The sequence below is a fragment of the Rana temporaria genome, chromosome 6 (assembly GCF_905171775.1).
Source record: "Rana temporaria chromosome 6, aRanTem1.1, whole genome shotgun sequence".
NCBI lineage: Eukaryota > Metazoa > Chordata > Amphibia > Anura > Ranidae > Rana > Rana temporaria.
In genome coordinates, this window is record NC_053494.1 from 219,988,031 (window position 1) to 220,012,694 (window position 24,664).

A 24,664-nucleotide genomic window follows, 5' to 3' on the forward strand; every position below is an offset into this window, starting at 1 on the left:
TCTCAGCCTGGGCAAAGTCACTGATTGGGTCTTGAAGGATTTTACTGATAAAAGGCGGAGCTTTCCTGAAGAACGATGGGGATGTTGTACACTGTGACACGTCGGGGGATTTTTTATGCAAATAAATGGAATATTTTCATATTTTCGCAGAGAAGGAGAATAATAAATAAGCCGGCGGGTTCTGCGGGGAGGTCGGACAATTATGGGAGTTTGATGAACGGTCCCGCGGGTCCCGATGATCTCCGCACATAATTCAGGCGTCCGTTTCCAATATCCGAGATTCATTAGCGCTCCTCATAAGAGAGCGGAGACTTCCCGGCTGGAGACGATGAGTGACAGGCGGCGCGGCGCGGTGCGGCGGAGTCCTTCCATCTCATTATCTGCGGTATGGATTCTCCATAGAAAGCAAACACTTCTCACTCCATAGCCCCTCCCCCGAGAGAGATCGATGGTCGATCGGATTCGACGCCTCCCACTCCGCTCTCCAAATTGTTTCATCTTCATATTTATTGAGCGGCAAACAGAAAAAAAAGGCGACAAATAAAGATTAATGGCCGAGTTCTTATAAGGGGAAGCGGAAAATCGCTGGTGAGGTCATAGTGGGAGACGGGTCGGAATGATATCCTATAGGAAGAACTGAAGGGAACCCAGAGCACTATGGAATTCTATATCCGACCCCCCCCTACTCATATCCGACCCCCCCCCTACTCATATCCGACCCCCCCCTACTCATATCCGACCCCACCCCCCTACTCATATCCGACCCCCCCCCCCTACTCATATCCGACCCCCCCCCCTACTCATATCCGACCCCCCCCCTACTCATATCCGACCCCCCGCTCATCATATCTGACCCCCCGCTCATCATATCCGACCCCCCTGCTCATCATATCCGACCCCCCACTCATCATATCCGACCCCCCGGTCATCATATCCGACCCCCCCCCACTCATATCCGACCCCCCCCCCTACTCATATCCGACCCCCCCTACTCATATCCGACCCCCCCTACTCATATCCGACCCCCCCCTACTCATATCCGACCCCCCCCTACTCATATCCGACCCCACCCCCCTACTCATATCCGACCCCCCCCTACTCATATCCGACCCCCCCCTACTCATATCCGACCCCCCCCTACTCATATCCGACCCCCCGCTCATCATATCCGACCCCCCCGCTCATCATATCTGACCCCCCGCTCATCCTATCTGACCCCCCCCTCATCATATCTGACCCCCGCTCATCAATCATATCTGACCCCCCGCTCATCCTATCTGACCCCCCGCTCATCATATGTGACCCCCCCTCATCATATCTGACCCCCGCTCATCAATCATATCTGACCCCCCTCCCCTCCTCATATCTGACCCCCCGCTCATCATATTCGACCCCTCCACTCATCATATCTTACCCCCCTCTCATCATATCTTACCCCCCGCTCATCATATCTTACCCCCCTCATATAATACCCCCCCTCATATCTTACCCCCTCACCATTCCCATCCCCTTTCATCATAGTGAGACTATGGGCCTCCCATTATATGGGTGGAGTCTGTGGGCCTCCCATTATATGGGTGGGGTCTGTGGGCCTCCCATTATATGGGTGGGGTCTGTGGGCCTCCCATTACATGGGTGGGGTCTGTGGGCCTCCCATTACATGGGTGGGGTCTGTGGGCCTCCCATTACATGGGTGGGGTCTGTGGGCCTCCCATTACATGGGTGGGGTCTGTGGGCCTCCCATTACATGGGTGGGGTCTGTGGGCCTCCCATTACATGGGTGGGGTCTGTGGGCCTCCCATTACATGGGTGGGGTCTGTGGGCCTCCCATTACATGGGTGGGGTCTGTGGGCCTCCCATTACATGGGTGGGGTCTGTGGGCCTCCCATTACATGGGTGGGGTCTGTGGGCCTCCCATTACATGGGTGGAGTCTGTGGGCCTCCCATTACATGGGTGGAGTCTGTGGGCCTCCCATTACATGGGTGGAGTCTGTGGGCCTCCCATTACATGGGTGGAGTCTGTGGGCCTCCCATTACATGGGTGGAGTCTGTGGGCCTTCCATTATATGGGTGGGGTCTGTGGGCCTCCCATTACATGGGTGGGGTCTGTGGGCCTCCCATTACATGGGTGGGGTCTGTGGGCCTCCCATTACATGGGTGGAGTCTGTGGGCCTTCCATTATATGGGTGGGGTCTGTGGGCCTCCCATTACATGGGTGGGGTCTGTGGGCCTCCCATTACATGGGTGGGGTCTGTGGGCCTCCCATTACATGGGTGGAGTCTGTGGGCCTCCCATTACATGGGTGGAGTCTGTGGGCCTTCCATTACATGGGTGGGGTCTGTGGGCCTCCCATTACATGGGTGGGGTCTGTGGGCCTCCCATTACATGGGTGGGGTCTGTGGGCCTCCCATTACATGGGTGGAGTCTGTGGGCCTCCCATTACATGGGTGGGGTCTGTGGGCCTTCCATTACATGGGTGGGGTCTGTGGGCCTTCCATTATATGGGTGGGGTCTGTGGGCCTCCCATTACATGGGTGGGGTCTGTGGGCCTCCCATTACATGGGTGGGGTCTGTGGGCCTCCCATTACATGGGTGGGGTCTGTGGGCCTCCCATTACATGGGTGGGGTCTGTGGGCCTCCCATTACATGGGTGGAGTCTGTGGGCCTCCCATTACATGGGTGGAGTCTGTGGGCCTCCCATTACATGGGTGGAGTCTGTGGGCCTCCCATTACATGGGTGGAGTCTGTGGGCCTCCCATTACATGGGTGGAGTCTGTGGGCCTCCCATTACATGGGTGGAGTCTGTGGGCCTCCCATTACATGGGTGGAGTCTGTGGGCCTCCCATTACATGGGTGGAGTCTGTGGGCCTCCCATTACATGGGTGGAGTCCGTGGGCCTTCCATTACATGGGTGGGGTCTGTGGGCCTCCCATTACATGGGTGGGGTCTGTGGGCCTCCCATTACATGGGTGGGGTCTGTGGGCGTTACATGGGCTCCCATCATTTGGGCCCGGTCATGACTGGATGGGCTCTGAGGGGGTCACCTGCAGTTGGCAGTTTTCTGTCTATACCCCATCATCATCATCTACATTACAAATGGCGGAGATTACATTCCCAGCGCCGGTGTCCAAGGCACAGGAGATGGTACATTGCGCTCTTCCTGAGTCCTCCGGGGCCGACGCGCTTCACTTATCATTGCTGAACAATGTCTTCTTATGTATGACAGCCATATGGGGGGGGGAGGGGAGGGGGGGGAGCGGATATACCAGCATTGCGGTGACTCTGGGGGCAGAATAATGGAAGAGATATATGGACTCTGCCGTGTAATGTACAAGTGTGCGCTGAATAATGGATGGACGCTCCCGGAGACGGTTAGCAAACAGTAAAAACCGCAACGCGGCGAGGAAAGACGAGCTGTCAGGGTGGAAATGTGTGTGTGTGTATATATATATATATACTGCATGGGGGGGGGGGGTGTATATATAAACACCCCCCATACACAGTATGGCTATAGCAGGGGTAAGTGCGGCGTATCCTATGTTAAGTATGGCCGTCGTTCCCGCGGCGAGTTTTGAATTTTTTTACGTCGTTTGCGTAAGTCGTCCGCGAATACGGCCGGACGTAATTTACGTTCACGTCGAAACCAATGACGTCCTTGCGACGTCATTTGGAGCAACGCACGCTGGGAAAATACGCGGACGGCGCATGCGCCGTTCGATCGGCACGGGGACGCGCCTGATTTAAATTGTACACGCCCCCCTAGCCGCGGAATTTGAATTCCGCCGGGGGATTTTCGATACGCCGCCGCAACTTTAGAGGCAAGTGCTTTCCGAATAAAGGCACTTGCCTCGAAAAATTGCGGCGGCGTAACGTAAATCGGATAGGTTACGGGGATCTAAAGATCCGCTGACCTATCTGAATCCGGCCCACAGGGGCAGATTGACGTACAATTGCATGGGCGCAGCGTATATGTGAGATACGCTACGCCGCTGTAACTTACTTTTGAAAGCTTTGAATCCAGAAAGAATTTGCGCCGTAAGTTACGGCGGCGTAGTCTATCTCTCGCGGCGTAACGGCGCGTAATTCAAATCGGCGAGTAGGGGGGCGCGTTTCATTTAAATGAAGCGCGTCCCCGCGCCGAACGAACTGCGCATTGCGCCGTCCCTAAATTTCCCGCCGCGCATTGCGCTAAATGACGTCGCAAGGACGTCATTGTTTTGACGTGGACGGAAATGACGTCCAGCCCCATTCATGGACGACTTGCGCAAACGAAAAAAAAATATTTTCGAATTCGACGCGGGAACGACGGCCATACTTAACATTGCGTACGCCACCAGATGGCAGCTTTAACTATACGCCGAAAAAAGCCGAACGGAAACGACGTAAAAGAATGCGACGGCCGCTCGTACGTTCGTGGATCGTCGGAAATAGCAAATTTGCATACTCGACGCGGAATACGACGGAAACGCCACCCAGCGGACGCCGAAGAATTGCATCTTGGATCCGAAGACGTACGCCTGTTGGATCTAACCCAGATGCCGTCGTATCTTGGTTTGAGGATTCAAAACAAAAATACGACGCGGAAAATTTGAAAGTACGCCGGCGTATCAGTAGATACGCCGGCATACTTCCTTTGTGGATCTGGCCCACAGTATATACACCCCCAGTATACAGTGTGTGTATATATATATATACATAGAAGTGGGGGAAACAGGGGTGGGGCTTCATACAGATGTGCGCGGGGTGACCGGTCCCCTTTATCGCCCCCCCTCTGGTCGGCGTGTCGTTGCACGGATCAGGATTGCTCCGTCCGCAGACAGGCGTTCTGGCGATTGTCGGCGGGTTTGATGGACTGAATGTCGGAATAACTGTCGGTAAAAAATGCGTCTGTAAAAGATGTGATGGGGGAGGGGGGTGGGGGTGGAGGAGACGCGTATCCGCCCCGGAGGGCGGCCGACAGGATTATCGGATTTTCTCCGGTACATAAAGATCTCTCCGGACGCGACTCCGCGCTTTTCTCCGATATTTCACTTGTTTTTTTCCTCTCCACTTCATTTAAAGGAGAAAAGAGACCAAAATAATTCTGTACAGCACTGCGGTATATGTCAGAGCTATATAATAATAATAGTGTGTGACTGTGGGGGAGGGGACATTAGAGTGTAAGCTCTTCTGTACAGAGCCTTGAAAAAGTATTCATACCCCCTGAGATCCCCCACACTTTCTCATGTTACACCCAAAAACGTAAATGTATTTTATTGGGATTTCATGTGAGAGACACAAAGTGTCACATAATTGTGAAGTGGAAGGAAAATGATACAAATAAATCTGTGAAAAGTGTGGGGGGAGGGGCATTTGTATGGCGCCCCCCGGAGTCAATACTTTGTAGAACCCCCTTTCTCTACAAGTCTTTTTGGGGGTGTCTCTACCAGCTTTGCACATCTAGAGAGGGACATTTCTCCTCCATTCTTCTTCTTTGTAAAATATCTCAAGCTCTGTCAGATTGGATGGAGAGCGTCTGTGATCAGCAATTTTCAAGTCTTGCCACAGATTCTCAATGGGATTTAGGTCTGGACTGTGACTGGGCCATTCTAACACATGAATAGGCTTTGATCTAAACCATTCCATTGTAGCTCTGGCTGTACTTTAGGGTCGTTGTCCTGCTGGAAGGTGAACCCCCCCAGTCTCAAATCTTTTGCAGACTCTAACAGGTTTTCTTCTAAGATTGTCCTGTATTTGTCTCCATCCATCTCCCCATCAACTCTGACCAGCTTCCCTGTCCCTGCTGAAGAAAAGCATCCCCACCACATGATGCCGCCACCACCATGTTTCACAGTGGGGATGGTGTGTTCAGGGTGATGTGCAGTGTTAGTTTTCCCCACACAGCATTTTTCTGGTGTCATGTGACCAGAGCACCTTCTTCCACATGTTTGCTGTGTCCCCTCCCCCACATGTTTGCTGTGTCCCCTCCCCCACATGTTTGCTGTGTCCCCCTTCCCCACATGTTTGCTGTGTCCCCTCCCCCCACATGTTTGCTGTGTCCCCTCCCCCACATGATTGCTGTGTCCCCTCCCCCACATGTTTGCTGTGTCCCCTCCCCCACATGTTTGCTGTGTCCCCTCCCCCACACGGCTTCTCACAAACTACAAACAGGGCTTCTTATGTCTTTCTTTCTCCAATGTCTTTCTTCTTGTCACTCTTCCATAAAGGGCAGATTTGTGGAGAGACCACTAATAGTTGTCCTGTGGACAGATTCTCCCCCCTGAGCTGTGCAGCTCCTGTGCAGCTCCTCCAGAGTTACCATGGGACCTCTTGGCTGCTTCTCTGATGAATGCTCTCCTTGCCCGGCCCGGTCAGTTTAGGTGGGAGGCCGTGTCTTGGTAGGTTTGCGGTTGTGCCATACTCTTTCCATTTTCCGATGATGGATTGAACAGAACCTCCGTGAGATCTTCAAAGCTTGGGAGATTTTTTTATAACCTAACCCTGCTTTATACTTCTCCACAACTTTATCCCTGAATTGTCTGGTGTGTTCCTCGGCCTTCATGATGCTGTTTGTTCACTAAGGTTCTCCAACAAACCTCTGAGGGCTTCACAGAACAGCTGTATTTATACTGAGATTACATGACACACAGGTGGACTCTATTTACTAATCAGGTGACTTCTGAAGGCAATTGGTTCCTCTAGATTTTAGTTATCAGAGTAAAGGGGGCCGAATACAAATGCCCCTCCCCTCCCCCCCACACTTTTCACAGATTTATTTGTATCATTTTCCTTCCACTTCACAATTATGTGTCACTTTGTGTCTCTAACATAAAATCCCAATAAAATACATTTACGTTTCCTCTGTACAGAGACTGATGTGATGTGGGGGGAGGGGACATTAGAGTGTAAGCTCCTCTGTACAGAGACTGATGTGATGTGGGGGGAGGGGACATTAGAGTGTAAGCTCCTCTGTACAGAGACTGATGTGACTGTGGGGGGGAGGGGACATTAGAGTGTAAGCTCCTCTGTACAGAGACTGATGTGACTGTGGGGGGGAGGGGACATTAGAGTGTAAGCTCCTCTGTACAGAGACTGATGTGATGTGGGGGGGAGGGGACATTAGAGTGTAAGCTCCTCTGTACAGAGACTGATGTGACTGTGGGGGGGAGGGGACATTAGAGTGTAAGCTCCTCTGTACAGAGACTGATGTGACTGTGGGGGGGAGGGGACATTAGAGTGTAAGCTCCTCTGTACAGAGACTGATGTGACTGTGGGGGGGAGGGGACATTAGAGTGTAAGCTCCTCTGTACAGAGACTGATGTGATGTGGGGGGGAGGGGACATTAGAGTGTAAGCTCCTCTGTACAGAGACTGATGTGACTGTGGGGGGGAGGGGACATTAGAGTGTAAGCTCCTCTGTACAGAGACTGATGTGATGTGTGGGGGGGGGTCATTAGAGTGTAAGCTCCTCTGTACAGAGACTGATGTGATGTGGGGGGGGGGAGGGGACATTAGAGTGTAAGCTCCTCTGTACAGAGACTGATGTGGGGGGGGAGGGGACATTAGAGTGTAAGCTCCTCTGTACAGAGACTGATGTGACTGTGGGGGGAGGGGGACATTAGAGTGTAAGCTCCTCTGTACAGAGACTGATGTGACTGTGTGGAGGAGGGGACATTAGAGTGTAAGCTCCTCTGTACAGAGACTGATGTGACTGTGTGGGGGAGGGGACATTAGAGTGTAAGCTCCTCTGTACAGAGACTGATGTGACTGTGGGGGGGGGGCATTAGAGTGTAAGCTCCTCTGTACAGAGACTGATGTGACTGTGTGGGGGAGGGGACATTAGAGTGTAAGCTCCTCTGTACAGAAACTGATGTGACTGTGGGGGGGAGGGGACATTAGAGTGAAAGCTCCTCTGTACAGAGACTGATGTGGGGGGGAGGGGACATTAGAGTGTAAGCTCCTCTGTACAGAGACTGATGTGATGTGGGGGGAGGGGACATTAGAGTGTAAGCTCCTCTGTACAGACTGATGTGACTGTGGGGGGAGGGGACATTAGAGTGAAAGCTCCTCTGTACAGAGACTGATGTGATGTGGGGGGGGGGGGGCCATTAGAGTGTAAGCTCCTCTGTACAGAGACTGATGTGATTGGCCCATTGATTTCTGTACGGCACTGCGGTATATGTCGGCGCTATATAAAACGCGTAGATCATTGTACGCATGTTGTGTGAATGTGGCGGGTCGGGGGAATCGGGTCGGTGGGGTTGGAATGGAAATTTTCACCTTCAGAAAGTTCCTGACATTTGGGCGCGGGCTCAGAGGAGGTTGAGCTCCAGACAACGCGGCGGACGGATCGGCGGTGGTAAAGGTCGCGATGTTCGAACGAATACCTTTTTAAAGTTCATTTCCAGCGGAGAAGTCAATTTACTACTTTTATAAAGAGGACCTGTCACCAGACACCGGCTCAGCTTCCTGCGCTGCTTCGGGGGGGATGAGACTTTCTGAGCGCCCCCTTCAGGTATTCAGACGCCGGTGGTGGAGCCGCGCAGGGCTGGTGATTGGTTCGCAAAAGCCGCGTTCACTTCTGGCTGCAATTTGCTCGTATGCTGAATGTTGCGCCATTGTTCATGTATTGCTACAATGTATCTAATCCCAACAACAACAATGTAACAAACTAAAAAGAGATTTTATTGAAGCATCTTCAGTGATGGAAATAATGAAATGTTGTTTATGAATAACGAATCCGAATTCATCCGAAGTTACAAATCATCCGAAATAACGAATACCGCATCCAAGTTAGTTATTCATTCGAATATTCGGATTTTCTTTCTTATTTTCAGATTTACAAATTGCGATCATAACAAATGACCCAAAAACGATAAAAAAGGAATAAAACAAAAAACAAACACGTGTCTATCTGGAAATTCCAATACCTTTCAATTTACTAGTTAGTAATAGTTAAGTTATTATTCGTTATTTCAGATTTTCGAATTTTCAGTCCTTCGGATTTTTAAATTTTGGGCTTTCATATTTACGAAGTTATGAATTTTTGAATTTTAAAATTTACTAATATTCAGAAAAATTTGTTAAACAGATTTTCGTTAATTAGAATATTTCACATTTTCAGATTTTCAAATTTTCGGGCTTTTGGATTTTCGAATATTCAAATTAACAAATGTTTCTGAATATTAGTAAAACAGATTTGTGTTAATTAGAATATTTCAAATTTTTGGATTTTCAAATTTTTGGACTTATAGATTTTCAAATTTTCGGGCTTTCGGATTTTCAAATTTACTAATATTCAGAAATATTTCTGAAACGGGTTTTCGGTAATTAGAATATTTTAGATTTTCGGATTTTCAAATTTTTAGGCTTTCGGATGTTTTAATTTTTAAACTTTCAAATTTTCGGACTTTCGGATTTTCGAATTTATGAATTTTCAAATTAACAAATGTTTCTGAATATTAGTAAAACAGGTTTTTGTTAATTAGAATATTTCAAATTTTCGGATTTTCAAATTTTTGGACTTCAAGGGCCAGATTCACAGCTGAAATACGCCGGTGTATCTACTGATACGCTGGCGTACTTTCAAATTTCCCGCGTCGTATCTTTGGTTTGAATCCTCAAACCAAGATAAGACGGCATCTGGGTAAGATCCGACAGGTGTACGGCTTCGTACGCCTTCAGATCGTAGATGCAATACTTCGGCCGCCGCTGGGTGGCGTTTTCCGTGTCGGGTATGCAAATTAGCGATTTACGACGATCCACATACGTACGAGCGGCCGTCGCATTTCCTAACGTCGTCTGTAGTCGGCTTTTTCCGGCGTATAGTTAAAGCTGGTATTTTGCGGCGTATAGATAGACTTGCCATGTTAAGTATGGCCGTTGTTCCCGCGTCGAAATTTGATATTTTTTTTTGCGTAAGTCGTCCGTGAATCGGGATGGACGTAACTCACCTCTAAGTTCAAAAAATGACGTCGTTGCAAAAGTCATTTCGCGCAAAGCACGGCGGGAAATTTCTGGACGACGCATGCGCAGTTCATTCGGCGCGGGGACGCGCTTCGTTTAAATGAAACCCGCCCCCTGATTGCCGATTTGAATTCCGCCGCCAGAAATACACTACGCTGCCGTAACTTACGGCGCAAAATCATTGAGGATTCGAATTTCCGCCAGGTAAGGTACGGCGGCGTAGCGTATCTCTGATACGCTGCGCGGATCCAATTCTCTCTGGATCTGGCCCTTAGATTTAAAAATTTTCGGGCTTTCGGATTTTCTAATTTAGTGAATTTTCGAATATTCAAATTTACAAATATTCAGAAAAATTTCTGAAACGGGTTTTTGGTAATTAGAATATTTTAGATTTTCGGATATTTTAATTTTTAAACTTTAGAATTTTTCGGGCTTTCGGATTTTCCAATTTACAAATTTTTAAATATTCTAATTTACTAATATTCAGAAAAAGTTGTTAAACAGTTTTTCATTAATTCTAATATTTCCAAATTAACAAATTTGTCAAAATTCGTTAAACTAATTCGGAACAAAATAAATATCACGTGTCTGATTCCCGGTCCGTTGTTCTTCTGTCAGTGATTGAATGTTCCACGTCTTTATAAATATTCTTCTTTATGTTAGAAGAAGCAAGATGGGATGTATTGATATCTAATAATAACATTTGTATCAGTGGTATTGATTATTTATTGGCATTGATTACATTATTTATTAGGCTGTAGTCTGAATATTCCGTCTTCTCTTCTGTTCCTTTTCCAGGTTTTACCCCAGATAGACCTCCGGCCTCCTCCCGCCATGTCCCGGTTATGGTTGCCGTCCCTCTGGATACCGACCCTCTCCATCCTCCTGCTTCACCTCTCCGCCCCCCGAGTGCGGGCCGAGGATCGGGAGACGGACGATCAGTGTCAGAGGAAGGAGCACCCCATCCTCAGCTTCCCAGGTGAGTCTCAGTCCCCATCCCCCCCCCCCATGTGTGTGTACTGTGGGATGTGTCCCCATGATTAAGCCCTGAGGGGCAGAGCGAAACGCGTTGGAGGTGGAGTCCAGGCTGAGGTTGCTACATACTAGTCATAGGATTGTTCAGTTTTTAAGCCATAGGGAGACCTTCCTCCATTCTGTGGGCGTGGCCTCACACATGGGAGCGGGGGCTCCTGAAAATGCAACCTTTCTGGCCTTCCTCAGCCACTGATAGGGAGACCTTCCTCCATTCTGTGGGCGTGGCCTCACACATGGGAGGGGGGGGCTCCTGAAAATGCAACCTTTCTGGCTTTCCTCAGCCACTGATAGGGAGACCTTCCTCCATTCTCTGGGCGTGGCCTCACACATGGGAGGGGGGGGGGCTCCTGAAAATGCAACCTTTCTGGCTTTCCTCAGCCACTGATAGGGAGACCTTCCTCCATTCTGTGGGCGTGGCCTCACACATGGGAGGGGGGGGCTCCTGAAAATGCAACCTTTCTGGCTTTCCTCAGCCACTGATAGGGAAACCTTCCTCCATTCTGTGGGCGTGGCCTCACACATGGGAGCGGGGGCTCCTGAAAATGCAACCTTTCTGGCTTTCCTCAGCCACTGATAGGGAGACCTTCCTCCATTATGTGGGCGTGGCCTCACACATGGGAGGGGGGGCTCCTGAAAATGCAACCTTTCTGGCCTTCCTCAGCCACTGTCAGTGGCTGAGGAAGGCCAGAAAAGTTGCATTTTCAGGAGCCCCCCTCCTATGTGTGAGGCCACACCCACAGAATGGAGGAAGGTCTCCCTATGGCTTCAAAACAAGCATGCGCCCAGCGAGTTCAGATTGAAACCCCGCCCCCCCTGATCTGCAGAATTGCTCAGAATAATGGCCCGGATTCAGAGAGCAATTGCGCCTGCGTAACCATAGTTACGCAGCGCAATTGCTTGCGCCGGCGTTACGAATGCTCCTGATTCAGGAACATCGTAACGCCGACTGCAGCCTAAAATCTGCGTGGCATAAGGCTCTTATGCCACGCAGATCTTAGGCTGCATTCTTGCGATGGCCGCTAGGGGGCGCTCCCATTGTGCTCAGCGTATAGTATGCAAATTGCATACTAACACCGATTCACAATGTTGCGCGAACCCTGCGTACGCAAGTTACGGAGTTTCCGTACGGCGTCTTTAGCGTAAGGCTGCCCCTTCTAATAGTAGGGGCAGCCAATGCTAAAGTATACCCGCCGTTCCCGCGTCGTGAAATTTGAATTTCGCGTCGTTTGCGTAAGTGAATCGTGAATGGCGCTGGACCCCATTCACGTTCACTTTGAAGCAAATGACGTCCTTGCGACGTCATTTGCCGCAATGCACGTCGGGAAAGTTTCCCGACGGCGCATGCGCTTTACGATCGGCGCGGGAACGCGCCTAATTTAAATGATCCCGCAGGGGGCGGGAATCATTTAAATTAGGCGCGTTCCCGCGCCGATCGTAAAGCGCATGCGCCGTCAGGAAACTTTCCCGACGTGCATTGCGGCAAATGACGTCGCAAAATTGCCGGCGCGCCCTCGCAATTTACGGAGCTACTGCTCCGTGAATCGAGGGCAGCGGCGCAAATTTGCCGGGGCGCAGGGCAAAATCGTTGCCCTGTGCCTCCGTAATTTACGCGCAATTCTTACTGAATCTGGGCCAGTGTTTTCAGCTATTATATACCGCACGGCAGCCAGGCAAATGGCATTTTCATGGTCGCTCATTGCTGCCAGATTTTTTTATCGAAGACTGTCGGGAGTCAGTGGGAGGTGCTTTTCCTGGGCCCGCCCCCAACGCTGACAGCCCGAGAAGGAGGCGTGGCCAGGTTCTTTGTAGAATTGTTCCACACGGTTGGCCGTCGGGATTCTCTGCGCTGCTCGGGTTTTTTTTTTTCTGGTTTCGGATGAAGAAAATGCTGAGCCGAGTTTCTCTCGCAATTCTCGGATCTATTTAGGATTTTTCTTTGGAAATGATGAAGAATCGCCGGCTAATTTACCCGGAAAACTGCTGCACATGGCAGAAAATGCGCTCGTTTAGTAATGTGATTGGGGGAGTGGGGAGCCCGGGGGGGGGGGGGGAGCGCGGGGTTCTGCTGTAGTCGGCAGATTGCAGCCCCAGAGTTCTGATTTCAGTTCTTAGAAAGGAAACGTCCGCATGGAGTTTGTATGTTCTGCCGTTCAGTCTCCGATCGTCTCCTGATTAAATCTGATCTCAGGAAGGTTTTACCCCCCTCTTGTCCATTGTTTATAAACATTGTTCAGACAGGAGATAGAGAGATACAAAGTAACATTGTTTATAAACATTGGGGTAGATTCAAGAAGCAATTGCGCCTGCGTAACCATAGGTTACACAGCGCAATTGCTTACTTGCGCCGGCGTTACGAATGCTCCTGATTCAGGAACCTCGTTACGCCGACTGCAGCCTAAGATATGCGTGGCATAAGGCTCTTATGCCCGCATATCTTAGGCTGCATCCTTGCGATGGCCGCTAGGTGGCGTTCACGTTGTGCTCAGCGTATAGTATGCAAATTGCATACTAACACCGATTCACAACGTTACGCGAGCCCTGCGTACGCAATTTACGTCGTTTCCGTACGGCATTTTTTGCGTAAGGCTGCTCCTGCTATTAGCAGGGGCAGCCAATGTTACGTATACCCGTCGTTCCCGCGTCGCGAAATTTGAATTTTACGTAGTTTGCGTAAGTGAATCGTGAATGGCGCTGGACGCCATTCACGTTCACTTTGAAGCAAATGACGTCCTTGCGACGTCATTTGCCGCAATGCGCGTCGGGAAAGTTTCCCGCCGGAGCATGCGCTCTACGATCGGCGCGGGAACGCGCCTAATTTAAATGATTCCCGCCCCCTACGGGATCATTTAAATTGCGTGCTCTTGCGCTAGGGCATTTTGCCGGCGGGCCCGCGCAATTTACGGAGCTTCTGCTCCGTGAATCAAGGGCAGCGGAGCAAATTTGCGGGGGCGCAGGGCAAAAAAAGTTGCCCTGCGCCTCCGTAAATAATGCGAAAATCTCTTTGAATCCGGCCCTTTGATCAGACAGGAGATAGAGAGATACAAAGTAACATTGTTTATAAACATTGATCAGACGGGAGATAGAGAGATACAAAGTAACATTGTTTATAAACATTGATCAGACGGGAGATAGAGAGATACAAAGTAACACTGTTTATAAACATTGATCAGACAGAGATAGAGATACAAAGTAACATTGTTTATAAACATTGATCAGGCGGGAGATAGAGAGATACAAAGTAACATTGTTTATAAACATTGATCAGACGAGAGATGGAGAGATACAAAGTAACATTGTTTATAAACATTGATCAGACAGGAGATAGAGAGATACAAAGTAACATTGTTTATAAACATTGATCAGACAGGAGATGGAGAGATACAAAGTAACATTGTTTATAAACATTGATCAGACGGGAGATAGAGATACAAAGTAACATTGTTTATAAACATTGATCAGACGGGAGAGATAGAGAGATACAAAGTAACATTGTTTATAAACATTGATCAGACGGGAGATAGAGAGATACAAAGTAACATTGTTTATAAACATTGATCAGACAGGAGATGGAGAGATACAAAGTAACATTGTTTATAAACATTGATCAGACAGGAGATGGAGAGATACAAAGTAACATTGTTTATAAACATTGATCAGACGGGAGATAGAGAGATACAAAGTAACATTGTTTATAAACATTGATCAGACGGGAGATAGAGAGATACAAAGTAACATTGTTTATAAACATTGATCAGATGGGAGATGGAGAAATACAAAGTAACATTGTTTATAAACATTGATCAGACAGGAGATGGAGAGATACAAAGTAACATTGTTTATAAACATTGATCAGACGGGAGAGAGAGATACAAAGTAACATTGTTTATAAACATTGATCAGACGGGAGATAGAGAGATACAAAGTAACATTGTTTATAAACATTGATCAGACGGGAGAGAGAGATACAAAGTAACATTGTTTATAAACATTGATCAGACGGGAGATAGAGAGATACAAAGTAACATTGTTTATAAACATTGATCAGACAGGAGATAGAGAGATACAAAGTAACATTGTTTATAAACATTGATCAGACGGGAGATAGATACAAAGTAACATTGTTTATAAACATTGTTCAGACGGGAGATAGAGAGATACAAAGTAACATTGTTTCTAAACATTGATCAGACAACATATAACCAACTGACTTCTGGAAGGTTTTTCTCCCTTCATGACCAGGGATTTTTTCTGCTCTTCAGCACTGTGTTTCTTTATCTGGTAATTGTGCGGTCGTGCGACACTGTACCTAAATGACATATATACTTTTTTTTTTTTACACAGAGCTTTTTTTTGGTGGTATTTGTTGTCCTCTGGGGTTTTTTTTTTTTTTTTTATATCAACAAAATTACCCAAATTTTTGGGAAAAAAACATTATTTTGGGTATAAATGTTTGCAAACAAATTAACGTTCTTCATAAATTTGCGGAGGAAGGGAGAATAACGAGACACGGGGCCACTCATTAGAAAGAGAAAACAAGAGGTTTCACCCTAAACCACGCAGATGGTTCTTTACTGTAAGAATGGCAAGGATGTGGAATTCCCTTCCACAGGCGGTGGTCTCAGTGGGGGAGGGTATGATTAGTCTGTAGGAAAGTTATCGAGTCCACAAACTTTAAGGCATAGATCTGAAAATCAATCGATCCTGATGTACCGACGATCGATCTCATTTCCTGAGGACCTAAAAGTCCAGAACAGTACCAAAATGGCTTTCATTCGTGACTCATCGTTTACTATTGTGATCGGCCCACAACTATCACATGATACAGGGTGCTGTGATCGGCCCACATCTATCACATAATACAGGGTGCTGTGATCGGCCCACATCTATCACATAGTACAGGGTGCTGTGATCGGCCCACATCTTTTACATAGTACAGGGTGCTGTGATCGGCCCACATCTATCACATAGTACAGGGTGCTGTGATCGGCCCACATCTATCACATAGTACAGGGTGCTGTGATCGGCCCACATCTATCACATAGTACAGGGTGCTGTGATCGGCCCACATCTATCTCATAGTACAGGGTGCTGTGATCGGCCCACATCTATCTCATAGTACAGGGTGCTGTGATCGGCCCACATCTATCTCATAGTACAGGGTGCTGTGATCGGCCCACATCTATCACATAGTACAGGGTGCTGTGATCGGCCCACATCTATCACATAGTACAGGGTGCTGTGATCGGCCCACAACTATCACATGATACAGGGTGCTGTGATTGGCCCACATCTATCACATAGTACAGGGTGCTGTGATTGGCCCACATCTATCACATAGTACAGGGTGCTGTGATCGGCCCACAACTATCACATGATACAGGGTGCTCTGCTTGGCCCACAACTATCACCTGGTACAGGGTGCTCTGCTTGGCCCAGGTACCATGTGATCACTGTTGACCAATCATAGATGGCAAACAGTAGTTAATAATGATGTCATGCTTGGATTGGTTGACTATGGGACATGTGATCACAGAGCCATCACGTGGTGTCCAGGCCGCTCAGTGGGCCAATCCCGAGCCCTGGTGGGCACAGCGGTTGTCAATCACGCCGCTGCGTGCCCCAGTGGGCGGGTGCAGTGCGCAAGAGCACCACAACGTATTGGTACATTGCAATGCCTGGGGAAGTTTTCAGGAAGCTATGTACAGCCCCCTGCTGGCCCCTCCCACCAGCCCTGATCTGCCTGCATTGTATATAGCAGCACAGAGACCCAGTGATGATGTCACCGGGTCTAAAAAAGAGGGATGTGATCCAAATGGAAACATTGTATTAAAATGTTTTCATTAGCATGTTGATGAGGGGGGAGGGGGAGGTGAAAACTAAGGGGATTAAACTTCGGCTTCAACAGCGGCGGCGGCGCAGAATTTCACGCTCCGCTCTCGGCTAATGAACCCGCGACTTGGAACGTTTAACGCGACTAATTCATTTCTTCAATACGACGAGATTTCTCGATTCTACAAATGAATACATCAAAACCGCGGCCCGCCGCCATTAATATTCCGTCCCGAAAACCCTCCCCGCGGCCCGCCGACCGGCGCGGCTCTCATTTTACATAAAAAAACGGTCGTCTTTATTTACCGAAACGCCAAATTATCTGTGAAAATCCTGACCGGTGTCCGTAATGAAGAATCGGAGCAATCAGCCCGGCGCTGAACCCGGACCCGAGAGACCGGAGGAGCCGGGCCTCCCGTAACCCATGGCAACCGCTGTCATCCATTTATATAGACCCCACTCTGATTTTGCGCCCCCCGGTGGCGGTTCGCCTCCCACCTAGTGAAGTTGATGATTGGCGCTCTTTAATGTCCGTCTCTCGCCGCCTTGTAATTTTTTTCCCCTCTTTTATAAAGAGTCGGAGATTTCATTCGTTCCCGAGGTGAAAGAAATAATCTTTTAATGACCTTTTCAGGCGGTTTTCCCGGGAGACCGCGGCGGAGCGTTGGAGGATCGCGCCGCACTCCCCGGGGACTCGTCTTCAAAACTGACCTTTTGTAGGTCTGAACACCCTCTAATTACATCTCAAAGCCGTGCCTTAAAGGAGACGTCCGATCGCTTCCACCGCCGCCTTAAAGGAGACGTCCGATCGCTTCCACCGCGCCTTAAAGGAGACGTCCGATCGCTTCCACCGCCGCCTTAAAGGAGACGTCCGATCGCTTCCACCGCCGCCTTAAAGGAGACGTCCGATCGCTTCCGCCGCCGCCTTAAAGGAGACGTCCGATCGCCTCCGCCGCCGCCTTAAAGGAGACGTCCGATCGCCGCCGCCGCTCGCCTTAAAGGAGAAGTCCGATCGCTTCCACCGCCGCCTTAAAGGAGACGTCCGATCGCTTCCACCGCCGCCTTAAAGGAGACATCCGATCGCTTCCACCGCCGCCTTAAGGGAGACGTCCGATCGCTTCCACCGCCGCCTTAAAGGAGACGTCCGATCGCTTCCACCGCCGCCTTAAAGGAGACGTCCGATCGCTTCCACCGCCACCTTAAAGGAGACGTCCGATCGCTTCCACCGCCGCCTTAAAGGAGACGTCCGATCGCTTCCACCGCCGCCTTAAAGGAGACATTTATTCGCTTCCACCGCCGCCTTAAAGGAGACATCCGATCGCTTCCACCGCCGCCTTAAAGGAGACGTCCGATCACTTCCACCGCCACCTTAAAGAAGACGTACAATCGATTCCACCGCCGCCTTAAGGGAGACGTACGATCGCTTCCACCGCCGCCTTAAAGGAGACGTCCGATCGCTTCCACCGCCGCCTTAAAGGAGACGTCCGATCGCTTCCACCGCCGCCTTAAAGGAGACGTCCGATCGCTTCCACCGCCGCCTTAAAGGAGACGTCCGATCGCTTCCACCGCCGCCTTAAAGGAAACGTCCGATCACTTCCAACGCTGCCTTAAAGGAGACGTCCGATCGCTTCACCCGCGAGTCTGGTGTCCGTTTCCGGTGAGATCTCCCTCCGGCGGGTGTGAGGTCTGTCTGGCAGGATGTTGAATGCCTGGGGGAAATCGGCCTGAATCTCCCTGAACTCTGTCACTCTTCCTCCTCTGGTGGTGAAATGGAGTGTCAGCTGCGCGGTGACGGCATCATCTGACACCTTGAGATGAAGTGTTTGCCTCGGGGGTCTCGCTCTGACATGTTTGGATCGTCTTTCTGGATTGTGAATTGTCAGACGCCGCGAAGTGCGAAAAACCATTTCCGATCATCTGAGATCGTCTCTGTAACCCTCTCACTGCCGCTGTGTTTATAAATATGGAGAAATAAGATGACGATTCATCCAACCAGAAGGGAGAGTTCAGGTTCGGGAGGAAGCCGGAGGTGACGAGGGGACAGAGCGATCGATCGATCGGATAATGAGGCCAGTGTTTAGACATTAATGTACAGATATAGATGGAAGATCCCTATACACAGATATAGATGGAAGATCTCTATATACAGATATAGATGGAAGATCCCTATATACAGATATAGATGGAAGATCTCTATATACAGATATAGATGGAAGATCCCTATATACAGATATAGATGGAAGATCTCTATATATAGATGGAAGATCTCTATATACAGATATAGATGGAAGATCTCTATATACAGATATAGATGGAAGATCTCTATATATAGATGGAAGATCTCTATATACAGATATAGATGGAAGATCTCTATATACAGATATAGATGGAAGATCCCTATATACAGATATAGATGGAAGATCTCTATATACAGATATAGATGGAAGATCTCTATATATAGATGGAAGATCTCTATATACAGATATAGATGGAAGATCCCTATATACAGATATAGATGGAAGATCTCTATATACGGATATAGATGGAAGATCCCTATATACAGATATAGATGGAAGATCCCTATATACAGGTATAGATGGAAGATCTCTATATACAGATATAGATGGAAGATCCCTATATACAGATATAGATGGAAGATGTCTATATATAGATGGAAGGTCCTGGTATGGATGGGCTCCAGACGGCATTAACGGTTTCTCGGCGGTGGATTCTGCGCCTGGCGGGGGTTCTCGGGTTGTTTTTATGCCGTTTATCCGTAATTAAATCTCCGCCGTCGTGCTTCTTCTTATTCTAAAGCAGACGAATCGCCGTCGCTGTGAAGTGCGCGGCGCCATTTCCCGGCTCCATCCGGACAAACTTCCAACTCCGGGTCGGTGTTTCATTTAAAGGGACATTTCATGTTGCTTAAAAAAAAAATGAAAAAAAAAATTGCAAACACACAGCGGGGGGCGTGTCCTGCGGGATGCAGGTTGTCATGTTATCACTGACCCTGTTCCCCCTTATCAAGGGAAGAATGAGAACCAATCAGGTGAGGCTTTCCATCTTCTCTGAGTACAGCTCGCCTTATAAGGATTGGCCGCATGTTTTCCCCTCCTTCCTGCTCTACACAGGAACACATGGCGGCTGGAGTCGTGCGTTCCCGCGTCTCCGCTGTACGTTGGCAGATCATCCATTACAGACTCGCTGTATATGTTGGCGCTTCCCATCACAACTTTTGTCACAACACGTCAGTTTCCATACAGTTGCCATGGAAGTGACAGCGCGCCAATCGCAGAAAAATCGTGTATATGGACGCCGTTATGGTTTTTTTTGTGTCTCCAGAGATCACAGAACAGATTCAGAAACTTTGAGCTTCGTAATCCTCCAATTATGTGTCATGGCAAGGCTGGTGAAGGGGGAAGTGGGGGGGGGCGAAGGAACAGGAGCCCCGGGCGCAGCAGTTGCCACTGTGCTGGAAATAAGCAGGAGGAGAGAGCTACTGTGCAATATTTTTTTTTTTTTACAAATAAATATTAATACAATATTATTTTTAAAAGTGTAATTAAAATATTAAATATAAATTCAATAAATATTTAAAAAAAATATTTAAAAACGTTCTTTACAAATATTCTGGTTTAAGTCGGGTTCTGTAGATGGTTTTGAGGTATAAAAATGGAAATTTAGAGGCGAAACCGAAAATTCAGGGAGCACTTGGCCTAATCCGAAAAAGGACAGTTTAAAAAAAAAATATGTGTGTGTGTGTGTGTATATATATATAATTAATTTGCATTTAATTTCATGATATTATTATATGAATTAAAAAGTGGAATATAATACAATTATTTATTTATTTTTATTTTATATAAATTGTATTATTTTCCACTTTTTAATTCATATCATAATATCATTAACTTAAATGCAAATTAATTTAATATATATATATATATATTTTTATATTATATATTTATATTATATATATATATATATATATATATATATATATATATATATATATATATATATATATATATATATATATATATATATATATATACATTAATTTTTTTATATATAATTGTATTATATTCCATTTTTTAATTCATATCATAATATCATGAATTTAAATGCAAATTCATTTTATATATACATTTTTTATATTTATATTTTATATATATATATATATATATATATATATATATTTATATTTATTTATTTATTTTTATATATAATTGTATTATATTCCACTTTTTAATTCATATAATATCATGAATTTAAATACAAATTAATGTAATATATATATTTTATTTTATATAATATGTATGTATATATATATATATATATATATATATATATATATATATATATATATATATCTATCTATATTTTATATATATATATTTTTTATATATATAATTGTATTATATTCCATTTTTTAATTCATATCATAATATCATGAATTTAAATGCAAATTCATTTTATATATACATTTTTTATATTTATATTTTATATATATATATATATATATATATATATTTATATTTATTTATTTATTTTTATATATAATTGTATTATATTCCACTTTTTAATTCATATAATATCATGAATTTAAATACAAATTAATGTAATATATATATTTTATTTTATATAATATGTATGTATATATATATATATATATATATATATATATATATATATATATATATATATATATATATATATATATATTTTTTTTATATATATAATTGTATTATATTCCATTTTTTAATTCATATCATAATATCATGAATTTAAATGCAAATTCATTTTATATATACATTTTTTATATTTATATTTTATATATATATATATATATATATATATATATATATATATATATATATATATATATATATATATATATATATATATATATATATATATTTATATTTATTTATTTATTTATTGTTATATATAATTGTATTATATTCCACTTTTTAATTCATATAATATCATGAATTTAAATACAAATTAATGTAATATATATATTTTATATAATATGTATGTATATATATATATGTATATATATATATATATATATATATATATTTTTTTTTTTTTTTATATAATTGTATTATATTCCACTTTTTAATTCATATCATAATATCATGAATTTAAATGCAAATTCATTTTATATATACATTTTTATATATATATATTATAAAAAAATGTATATATAAAATTAATTTGCATTTAAATTCATGATATTTTGATATGAATTAAAAAATTGAATATAATCCAATTATATATAAAAAAATATATATATATATATATATATATATATATAGTATATTTCTTTTATATATAATTGTATTATATTCCACTTTTTAATTCATATCATAATATCATGAATTTAAATGCAAATTAATTAATATATACAAACATTTATATATATATATATATATATATATATATATATATATATATATATATATATATATATATATATATATATATATATATATATATATATATATATATATATATAATTTTTTATATATATATATATATAAAAAAATACAATTTTATATATTAAATAAATTTGCATTTAAACTCATGATATTATGATATTCATGATGTGAATTAAAAAGTGGAATATAATACAATTATTTATATATATATATATATATATAATTGTAAATTGTATTATATTCCACTTTTTAATTCACATCATGAATATCATAATATCATGAGTTTAAATGCAAATTTATTTAAGATCGCCCGTTATCGGTGCAAGAAAAACGCAAGAAAAGGGTATCTTTTTAAATCCTATGTACGTCTTCACACTGGAACGTTGCGCTTCCGTTGTGGAGTTAAAAATCGCGCTTGCTACATTTTTGTTCAGTTATATAAGAAAAAAAACACACCAAAAACGCACCTCCCTGTTGAAATGCATTGAAGACGCATCAATAAAAAATGTCCAAAGTGAAGTCTTTGAGAATTTGGATCAAATTGTGCCGCGAAACGTGACCAAATTCCACCCCAAATTTTTGTTTGTCGCCCCAACCAATGTCCCCAAACTTCTCGCCAGATAAATCGGATCACTGATCTATGAGAGATCATCGGCACCTGCACTCATCCCCCTGACGAAGTCTGGTTTGTGACGAAACACGTTGGATTGAGCTTAGGCCAGTGACGTTATCATACCCACCGGCTGCACTGTACAAATTTGATGCCTCTTGTATACACATGTTGCATAAACAGATGGGGTTTTCAAAAATACTACACTCTATGGCTTTATGGCTTTCCCTTTGTCCGTCCCCTCCCCCACCCCCCAATGGTGTGTTTTAATCTCCTTGTGGAGTATTTCTGAGGTTGATGGATGATCCGCACTGAGGGGGGAAGTGCTATGGCCTATACCTTTTATGCTCTGCTGATCTCTTATAAATCAGAGAGTCTGAGAATGTGATGAAAAGCCGAAGCTACACCCTACGTGTTTCGTCACAAACCGAAAAAGGACAGTTAAAAAAAAAATGTGTGTGTATATATACTGTATTTATCGGGGTAAAGCGCGCACCAGCGTATAGCGCGCACCCCAAACCTAGAAGGGAATTCTAAGGAAAAAAAATAAATACTTACCGTTTGAATGCCCCTCGTCGGTGTCTTGCCCGGCGTCCATTGGTGGCCTTGTCCGGTCCGGTGTTCGTCTGCAGGCCTTGGTGGTGTCCTCCTTGCTTCTCCCGCGCTGTCCTCCTCGCTTCTCCCGCGCTGTCTCTGAGCGCCGCCGCTGACATATACCGAGCGCAGTACACTCGGCTAGGCTCCTCTCACATAAAGGCTAGGAGACGGGACAGGGCGTGACCGCGAGCGGAGCCGAGTGTACTGCGCTCGGTATATGTCGGCGCCCAGAAACAGCAGTATCGGCGTATATCGCGCACCCATGATTTTCCCCTGAATTTAATGGGAAAAATTATCGTGCGCGTTATACGCCGATAAATACGGTGGGCCAGATCCACATACATTAAGTTGCGCACAGCGTATCAGAGATATGCTACGCCGCCGTACCTTACCTGGTGCATTTTCGAATCCTCAGCGAGTTCGCGCCGTAAGTTACGTCGGCGTAGTGTATTTCTGGCGGCGGATTTGAAATTGGGCGGGTTGGGGGCGGGTTTCATTTAAATGAAGCGCGTTCCCGCGCCAAATGAAATGCGCATGCGTCGTCCAGAAATTTCCCGCCGTGCTTTTTGCGCGAAATGACGTTGCAACGACGTCATTTTTTTAACTTATATGTGAGTTACGTCCATCCCTATTCACGGACGACTTACGCAAAAAAAAAATTGAATTTCGATGCGGGAACGACGGCCATACTTAACATGGCAATTCTATCTATACGCCGCAAAATACCAGCTTTAACTATACGCCGGAAAAAGCCGACTACAGACGACGTTAGAAAATTCGACGGCCGCGCGTACGTTCGTGGATCGTTGTAAATCGCTAATTTGCATACCCGACGCGGAAAACGCCACCCAGCGGACGCCAAAGTATTGCATCTTAGATCCGAAGGCGTACAAAGACGTACACCTGTCGGATCTAACCCAGAAGCCGTCGTATCTTGGTTTGAGGATTCAAAACAAAAATACGACGCGGGAAATATGAAAGTACGCCGGCGTATCAGTAGATACGCCGGCGTACTTGCTCTGTGGATCTGGCCCAATATATATATAATTAATTTGCATTTAAATTCATGATATTCGTGATATGAATCAATCAAAATGTCCTAGGCGATTCGAATCGCTGCTATTCCGCCCGTGATTCCAGAGTCGTGGCACCCTAAATTTGGTACGATTTTTTGCTGTGCATTTAAAAAAACGTGGCGAAAT

The 24,664-nt window shown here is 45.3% G+C and overlaps 1 protein-coding gene across 3 annotated transcripts in view; it reads left to right on the plus strand.

The window, feature by feature from the left end:
* SEMA5B (semaphorin 5B) overlaps nt 1-24,664 on the plus strand; it is a 415,290-nt gene that overhangs the window by 178,442 nt on the left and 212,184 nt on the right. For all 3 annotated transcript variants that reach the window (XM_040358292.1, XM_040358294.1, XM_040358293.1), the window contains exon 3: nt 10,743-10,923. In XM_040358292.1, the coding sequence (XP_040214226.1) occupies nt 10,779-10,923 (145 nt within the window). In that variant the 5' untranslated portion in view covers nt 10,743-10,778. The remainder of the gene's footprint in view (nt 1-10,742; nt 10,924-24,664) is intronic.